Source organism: Tachysurus vachellii, chromosome 25, assembly GCF_030014155.1.
Source record: "Tachysurus vachellii isolate PV-2020 chromosome 25, HZAU_Pvac_v1, whole genome shotgun sequence".
In the NCBI taxonomy this organism is placed as follows: Eukaryota; Metazoa; Chordata; class Actinopteri; order Siluriformes; family Bagridae; genus Tachysurus; species Tachysurus vachellii.
In genome coordinates, this window is record NC_083484.1 from 3,137,501 (window position 1) to 3,146,786 (window position 9,286).

General features: G+C 39.4%; 1 protein-coding gene across 2 annotated transcripts in view; it reads left to right on the forward strand.

The window, feature by feature from the left end:
* Positions 1–7,833, forward strand: part of vill (villin-like) — a 13,979-nt gene extending 6,146 nt beyond the window's left edge. For both annotated transcript variants that reach the window (XM_060862267.1, XM_060862268.1), the window contains exons 7-20: positions 1–123; positions 1,404–1,482; positions 1,577–1,675; positions 1,758–1,911; positions 1,991–2,091; positions 2,183–2,320; positions 2,969–3,127; positions 3,529–3,708; positions 4,067–4,212; positions 4,321–4,465; positions 4,561–4,749; positions 4,860–4,928; positions 5,593–5,820; positions 7,168–7,833. The exon at positions 1–123 is cut by the window's left edge and continues 83 nt beyond it. In XM_060862267.1, the coding sequence (XP_060718250.1) occupies positions 1–123; positions 1,404–1,482; positions 1,577–1,675; positions 1,758–1,911; positions 1,991–2,091; positions 2,183–2,320; positions 2,969–3,127; positions 3,529–3,708; positions 4,067–4,212; positions 4,321–4,465; positions 4,561–4,749; positions 4,860–4,928; positions 5,593–5,820; positions 7,168–7,281 (1,924 nt within the window). In that variant the 3' untranslated portion in view covers positions 7,282–7,833. The remainder of the gene's footprint in view (positions 124–1,403; positions 1,483–1,576; positions 1,676–1,757; positions 1,912–1,990; positions 2,092–2,182; positions 2,321–2,968; positions 3,128–3,528; positions 3,709–4,066; positions 4,213–4,320; positions 4,466–4,560; positions 4,750–4,859; positions 4,929–5,592; positions 5,821–7,167) is intronic.
* The last annotated feature ends 1,453 nt before the right edge of the window (positions 7,834–9,286 follow it).

Genomic DNA, 9,286 nt, shown 5'->3' on the forward strand with positions numbered 1-9,286 from the left:
AGCCTACCCAGAACTGATGAAGATCATGATATCTGTGCTGGGCCAGAGGACAAGACCAGTGAAAGAAGCAATACCTGACAGCACAGCTGACCAGTTAAAGACTGCTAATGTCAAACTTTACCAGTAAGCACATTTCCTGCTTGCTTCTAATAAGAGTATACTTCTGCTCTTCCACACAGGCATATTCATACCATTCTACAATCATTTACCCCATTTCTTCTACAAGGATATACTCCATCTCTTCCCCTAGAATACATACCATATCTTCCACAAAGGAAGATATCAAATCTTAGATTTTTAGCAAGAATATAGCAAATGTCTTCCTTAAGGGAATCTCTAATCTCTTCTGCAAGACTACAGTACAGTATGCTTCTACAATGATTTATGCCATCCACAAGGGTTTGTCCCATCGCTTCCTGAATTTGGTGTTCCACAAGGGTATAGCCAATCACTTACACAGGGATTCTCTGGTTTGTTCTTCTACAATGTTATATCCCATCTTTTCTTCAAGAGAATGTTCTATCTCTTGCTCAAGGGTATTGTATGCCCCTTCTCTTCCAGACTACTTTTAATTTCTTCCACAAGGGTATATCCAATCTCTTCCACAAGGCTCGATCCCAACTCTTTAACAAAGTTATGCCTCGTCTATTCTACAAGGGCATATTCCATCTCTTCTACACAGGCAATATATGCTCTTCCATAAAGATGATCTTTCAACAAAAAAAGTCAAAAGTCAAAGTAAAAATCAAAGCTCAGTGAATTTGGGTCCTGAGAAGCAAACCAATAATAGCGCCAGAGAGCTTCCTCAGGCAGTGGATCCCAGCAACCAAGAGGTGGGTAATGAGGAATGAGAATGTTCTGTAGAGTGAACTAGTCAATCAGATCTTCCACAAACATCTCTTTGCCAAGGGTATATACTTGCTATTCTATTCCTGACCTTCCATAAGAGCATACTTTTGATCTTCCACCAGGGCATATCCCTACTCTTTCAAAAGTGTATCTCTGGTCACCACAATGGTCAGAGAAAAAGCATCTGAATTTGTGAAGATCACAATCGCTGTGGGACGGGACCACCAAAAGACAACACATTAGACCAATACTAATGGCAAACCAGCAAACATACAGTACTCAGTGATTGTTCAAATCAGAAATCGTGCATGTTTATAGAATTATTTTATTGATGGGAAGCAATATGCATTACACACTGATCAAGAGTTCAACTTCCCACTTACAGTATATATCAAGGTATATCCTTGCTCTTCAACAAGGGTTTATCCTGGTTCTTCAATACCAGGTACATCAAATACGCCTCTGCTCTTCTGCTGGGGTCATTTGTTGCTCTTGTTTATGCACTGTTTTTTCACCTTCTTATGATACTGCGTAAATATCTGTAATGTTCACAGGGTTTCAGATGACAGTGGTAAGCTGATAGTACAGGAAGTGGCTTCTAGTCCATTGACCCAAAGCCTTCTCAATTCTAATGTAAGAAATCCCTATCCCTATCCTCCCTATCTTCGTCACATTGCTGTTTGTTCTGTGTACCACTGGCATTAATTGTGTGTAATCTCTCTTTTAGGACTGCTACATTGTAGACATCGGCGGTGTCTCTTTAGCAGTGTGGAAAGGAAAGAAGGCTTCTGATCAGGAGAGGCGTTCGGCCCTTCAATATGCAGTGGTAAGGCTTAATTTTGCATTATTACATTACGTTATTTATTCTTTAAGAATTACCATCGATTCATCAAAATGTTTCCTCTTAGGGATTTATCAAAGCCAAAAACTATCCCCCCACGACTCATGTGGAAGTGATGAGTGATGGAGCAGAATCTGCCATGTTTAAACAACTCTTCAAGTCCTGGAAAGATAAAGGTCAAACCCAGGGCCTGGGGAAAACCTACACCAGGGGCCAGATAGGTATTCACTCGATTATCAAACATTAATAGATTAAAACATGGTGCCATGTGTGGCTGTGTACTAATTCAATGTCTTATAGCCAAAGTTGACCAGGTCAAGTTCAACGTCATGGAACTACATGCTGAGCCTAAACTGGCTGCACAGGAGCGAATGGTGGATGATGCTTCTGGTGAAGTAAAGGTAAGGAGCAATACATGCAAACAAATAAACACCACAAAGTTATTTCTACCATGTAACATTAAAAATAATACTGCTTATTATTTACATTCAGATTTGGCGTATAGAGCACTTGGAGCTTCAGGAGGTACAACCCAGTACCTATGGGCAGTTTTATGGAGGAGACTGTTATCTAATTCTCTATACCTACAACAGAGCCAACAAACCACAGTATCTCCTCTACATGTGGCTGGTGAGCAAAAGAAAATAACGTCGCTGTCAGACGGAATCCTCGTATCTCCAAAACCGTTATTTTTCAGGAAATTAAAAAAACGCCGTACCTTATCTGCAGTGCACAGGGTTTAGTCCGCATTGCAGTGGATTGTCTTGCGCTAAATTCCTGTCCTCAGACGAGCACCAGAACTAGCGGGGGTCAAGATTTTTTTTTCTTTGAGCCCAGTGTTTTGAAGACATTTACCTCAGAAGACGTGTTGATTCGTTGCGACTCTTCTTGAGGAGAAATATGCCGCGAAGCTCTCCCGCGGAGTGAGGAAGAGGTGGACAGTTGAAGTGTCCAATGGAGTTATGAGATTTGCGCTCAAGCTATTTTCAAGACTTTAGATTGGTTAATAACTTGTAAAAATAACAGACCCACGTGGGGACTGACCAATAGCATCGATATGTGAAAAAATATGAAATTGACAAAATTTGGACATACGAGGTTTCCGCCCGACAGCGACGATATATATCTATAAGCTATAGCAAACATTTTGGTCAAATGGACAAATTTGAACTCAAAATCTTATGCTCGTGTTTATTATAGAGAACTATGGAATATCTTTTACTCACTATCACAACTAATATGAAATGTGTGCTAAAAACGCGCTTATGTATTGTCCAGGGTCGCCATGCCACACAGGACGAGATAACAGCATGTGCATACCAGGCAGTCAATATAGACAATAAATATAATGGAGCTCCTGTTCAGGTCAGGGTGACCATGGGTAAAGAGCCACGCCATTTTCTGGCCATCTTTAAGGGTAAACTCATCATCTATGAGGTAAATCATACTGTATATATATATATGGTTATATAGTAATGAATGGAGATGTGTAGCATATTTTCTGTTTTTTAATATTTAATTTTTTTATAAATATAAAAAGGTTTTAATTATTTACAAAGTGAATATTGGTAACATATGGACTGGGATGGACCTTATATTCATACTTAGTTTAATCTATTAACAGTTAATAATAAAAATTTTATTTGATTTGATAGTAGTGGGATAGAATGTCGTACACCTTCTGTATATACGGTATATCCAATCAATTTTTGGCTCTCAAGAACTAATCATGACAGGAAATACAGTATCTGACCTATACAACTGGTTTCTGTGTTATGGAGATAATGAGATGAGACATTTGTCATCAGACAAATAAAGGCATGCTGGTTTGTTTTAAGGGTGGGACAGGAAAACCGGGTGTGGTAAACCCTGATCCCGGAGCCAGGCTTTTCCAGGTTAAAGGAACAGATGAAATGAATACTAAGGCTACAGAGGTGCCAGCTAGAGCATCTTCTCTCAACAGCAATGATGTCTTTTTTCTGAAAACAAAGGACATGTCTTACATGTGGTACGGCAAGGCAAGTATTCTTTATATTTTAATATTAAGCAAAGAAATAAAATATGATAGCATGTGCAGTTATAGGGAAATGATCAGTGACTTGTTGTGGGATGTACAGTAATCCAGCATGAATATTAGTATCTAACCAGCCTCTGAACGGCACATTGGCATGTAAGGTCCTTGTTCTCCACATCTATGTGGATGGAGATGTGGTAGTTTAGTGGTTAAAGCATTGGATTTCCAATCGGGAGGTCGTGTGATTGAATCCCAGGTCCACCAAGCTGCTACTTGCTGGGCCCCTGAGCAAGGCCCTTAACGCTCGCTTCTATAACACGAGGTAAATGTCTGCTACTGTATGTGTTTATGTGTATGAATAGGGCTGCAGTGGTGATGAGCGTGAGATGGGGAAGACTGTAGCTGATGTACTTTCAAAGGTGGACAAGCAGATTGTGATGGAGGGCCAAGAGCCTGCACAGTTCTGGGTGGCCTTGGGTGGAAAAGCACCATATTCAAGTGACAAGAGGTAACTCAAGATGTTCCATAAGCATCTCTTAACCTCTGTATGGAACCCTAAACACATAAGCATCAGGTGCTGAATTAATCCTGTTTACACAACATTCACCTCCACTAGCTTTGAGAAGTTAACGCCATCGCACACTCCCCGCCTCTTTGAGTGCTCTAACCAGACGGGGCAATTCCGTATGGAGGAGGTGGCTAATTTCTCTCAGGATGACCTGGATGAGGATGATGTCATGCTGCTGGACACCTGGGAGGAGGTTGGCCTGCATGAAGTCCTGTTTCTTTTTATATGATTTGTTGCTTTGGTGCTTTTAAAGACAATTGTTAATGGTGCTCATTATATTCTACACAGGTTTTCCTGTGGATTGGCAACTCTGCCAACCAGTTTGAGATCCAGGAGTCTCACGGCTGTGCATTAGAATATCTGAAGACGCATCCAGCGGGCCGCAACCCTGATACCCCCATCATCTCAGTAAAACAGGGCTACGAGCCGCCGACTTTTATAGGATGGTTCAACGCTTGGGACACTTACAAGTGGAGTGTGAGTGAGAGGAATATAACTGAAACGAGTCATTAGAGTGTGCTGGCATTGTTGTGAAAGTGACTGTATGCCACTTTACTAAAGAGCATATCTGGATTTGAATTTTTCAGGGAGGTTTGTCATATGAAGAGATGAAGAGTAAGGTGTCTGCCTCAGGATCGGTTTCACAGACCAGTGTGGTATGTTATGGATGTGTTCAGAGAAACACAGAACTGCTTTGAGGAATGAAAAGTCTTAGATAAAAAGATGTTAAACTGTTCTATTGCTTATCACTCGGGTGGAAACTTTAAAATACCTTAAGTATGAATCTTTTAGCTCTATTTCTCTGTTTTTTATTAAAAACGTTATGGCATCCCATAATTTTTCCAAGAGCAAAAAGGCACTGTGTCTAAACCCTTAAACCAACTAGACCCTTAAATAAAGCTACAGTTCCACTCACAATCAACTGCTGATTATGTCTAGTGGCCAATCACATTCAACTTAATGTATGTAAACATTTGTCCCCATTTTAAAACTCCAGATTTAATAAATTAAAGCTGAAATAAATAAAGAATTTCAACGATTGTTGTATTAATAAACTGCCCTTGATTAGCCTCTCGAGATAACTAATAGCATAGACCAACATTCATGTCCAAGAAACACTACACACTACAGAATCAACAATACTAAACACTACAGCAATTCTAGTGACAAGAATATGGTACACAAACCTCAGAATCCTACCTTACTAGTAAAGAATACATTTGCGATAGAACTTAAACACACAAGCGATATCAATTTGTTTAACTTGTAGCTGCAATCTTCTCTTTCTTCTCTTCACATGAACCTAAACAATCCTATTAGAATATGAACAACAAAGTCATCAACAGGAAGTCAGTGGGTGGAGATGTGCTCAGCAGCGCCCCTGGTGGTCCCATTACTGAAATCTCAACTCAGAACTCCAAATCTCAAAATCCTCGACCCCACGTGAGCAGCGGTAAAAGTCAAAGCTCAGTGAATTTGGGTCCTGAGAAGCAAACCAATAATAGCGCCAGAGAGCTTCCTCAGGCAGTGGATCCCAGCAACCGAGAGGTGGGTAACGAGGAATGAGAATGTTCTGTAGAGTGAACTAGTCAATCAGATTTTATGGTTTGTTATTATGGTTTATTTTTTTATATTTTTTGACATAAATCAGGGCCTGTGTCTTTCTAATGTTGCGTTACTGTAGTATAAGAAATCAAGACAGTCAGATTCAATAAGGAACGGCATGGTTTCAATGTAAATGCTAAAAGACAATATGTAAAAATCTTTCAAGTAACATTAAGTTCAAGCAAAATATATTTTATGTTAAAACACAAAAAAATAAAACAATGTAAAAGTTGGTTATAACTGACTCTCAGGTGAACATCTTTTAAAAATTCACTGGATTTTCTGAAGCTTGCGGCGTTACATTACGTCCATTTGATATCTTTTCCCATCAAATATAAAAACGCTTACACTTCCGTTTAGTAAAAACTACCCTTCCTAAATTTCATGCACTGGATGATAGAGTGCATAGTTTGTAGTACATTATTTGGGACACAAGTTTGTCTCTAAGGGCCTTTTTACATCTGGTGACTTCATGTGTTTTCTCTGATCCGATAGCTATCTGATTTGTTAAAACTGTTCCATTTACATTAGGCCACATAAATGCGTCTCGGCGAATCGGATATCGATCCGATCTTTCTACTCCCGCCCAAAATGCAAATATATTTTACCTCATTTCCGGGGTAATTGAAATGGAACACGCTTTGGTGTCTGCGGTTGCTACAAAAAACAACATTTACTGTTTTCTGCATTTTCGCTGGCGGCAGCAGTGCATTTTAAGACCCAACGAGACACCTGGGTGAAAGATCGGAGCACAGCGCTGGTGGGAAAACATATTTGTTTCTGGCGCAATGCACAACTCGTGAGTCACCTGCGAGTGACGTACTTCCGTTTGGGAGGAGTATAGTGCTGACGTATGTGGCTTGAACAACCACATTCATTTACACCTGTCCAGTTTCATCTGAAATGCGTCCCAGACCACCTCCTGAAGTGGTTTGAATGTTCGAAAACATTTCGGAGGGCATTTAGACCTGGTCTTTTTACGATCGGATAGCTATCTGATCACAGAAAACGCATGAAGTGACCAGGTGTAAAAACCCCCTAAATGTCCCTTAAATAAAGCCACTGAGTCCTCCATATTAACTCTTATTATGTCAACTGACCAATCAGTCATTACATCCATTTCTGGAATCTACCAGTCTGTTTAAAGACTGAGTAAACTGTAGGGAATGTAAACTCTTTCCAGCATCCCATCTTTCCAACGTCCGGGTTTAATGGTCATTACATACTGTACACATGTCTTTATCTCATCCACAAAATCATTGATTCTCATCTCTGTCATCTGTGTTTCAGAATTATCTGAGTGACGCAGACTTTGAGAGTCTTCTCGGCTGCTCCAGGAATGATTTCCAGCGCTTGCCAAAGTGGCGTCAGAGCGACCTGAAAAAGAAAGCTGGGCTCTTATAGGAATTCTCCTAATAAGCATAATCTACTACACAAAGAAATACAAAGAATACATTCCAAATATTAAACAGCGGAGACAATTTTACTGTCACGTCAAATCAATATCACCGAAACAGCAACTGAAAATTTGCTGGCAGAAATGCCTTTTATATGCTTTTTAACAGCTTTGACATATATGCCCGAAAATAAATGGCAGCATCTTTGATGCATTCAGACGGTTCAGAATCTGCTTGATTACCCAATCTAACAGAAAATGAGTTTATTTCCACCTGATGTTAAAACAGAAACATTCATAAGTACAACACACACAGCCTATAAAATGTAAAATGCTAACCCTGTCCTTAACCGTAACCACTTTAACTTGTAGAGCAGTAGAATATATATACGACTTGTTATATTAGTGCATTAGTTCAGAGTTCAGTTTAATTTCAACATCTCTTCAGTCTGAAGTTCTCTCATCTTCAAACCTCTAAATAAATTGGTTTTCTCAAAATCTTTGGTCTACTTTTGGTGCTGCAGATTGTAAGAAATAAAAAATGCGTTGTGTAAAAATAAGACGATGATGTTGAAGATCTTAATGGAGAACAAGAAGTTTATTCCAGCATAGCAGTGACAAAATACATGACGTACTTTGGGTTCATCGGAGTCAATAAGAACCCTGAGCAAATCCTGCTCAAGCATTTTATACTGTACAGTTTTCCCTTTTGGTAATTTAAATGAAGTTCCGCTTTGAATGTGTGTTGAGTGTAAGAATCGAATGTCTCCCAAATGGCTGGGCTACACCTTGTTGTCTAGCTGATTGTCTTTAAATGTTAATCATGGTCACGTACACCATGTCTTGGTATTGTTACAATTGTTATCAACCAAGTGGTCACTTTAAATGGTAATCGCAGTCACGTAGACCCTTTGTTCGTGGTGATGCTTGACCTCCTGCTGCCGTTCACATATTTATAATTGAATCAAGTTTATACGTTTAGAGTCCTAAACGAATTACCTTATGATACTTAAACCTTTTTAGGAATGAGCTCTTTTAGATTTGTACCTTGGAGTGGAATTTGGGTGCAATTTCTGTAATTTCTTACAAGATTCACAACAGTACATCAGCTTGATAAGAACAGCAGCTTTTTTCTTTACTCCTTTCTATTTCTACACATTTCTACACAGTTCACTTCAAATTATGAGTATAGCACTTAACAATGAACGATGTCTCATATCGCTTTACAGAAGTATAGAAACAAAATAAAACATTTCAATTTAAAAGTAAGTTACTATTTATCTCTAACAATTTTTCTTAATGAACAAGCCAGAGGTGACAGTGGCAACGAAAAAACACCTGAGAGGAAGAAATGAGGAAGAAACCTTGAGAGAAATCAGATTCAGAAAGGAACCTCATCCACATTTTGGTGACGCTGGACACTAAATAATATAAATATAATAAAATAATGTCCTTTCAAATGGTAACAATTTCCCACAGAATAAGTTTATCTACAATGTGACCATTATTATGCACTCATTCTTCAGTGTTAACAAACTTCGATCTTAGCTAAAAAGTGTCCCAACGGCAGGATGCTACCACCACCGAGCTTTACCTTTAACACAGTTTCCAGAGAGGCTGAATTTCCTGTAGGAGAAAAAAACACAAAGAAATGACAGAATATGCATAAATGAATAAGCTACAAAGAAATGACGGATGAATATACTTCACATTTCTATAATAAGTGTCCTAATTGCAGGATGCTACCACCACCAAGCTTTACACAGTGTCCAAAAAGAGAACGTAAAAAACAAAGAAAGAAAGAAAGACTGAATATTAATAAGGGTTCCCGATTCCCGCCTCCGCCTTGTGTGTGTGGAGTTTGCATGTTCTCCCCGTGCCTCGCCGGTTTCCTCCCTCGGTCCAAAGACATGCATGGTAGGTTGATTGGCATCTCTGGAAAATGGTCCGTAGTGTGTGATTGTGTGAGTGAATGAGAGTGTGTGTGTGCCCTGCGATGGGTTGGCACTCCGT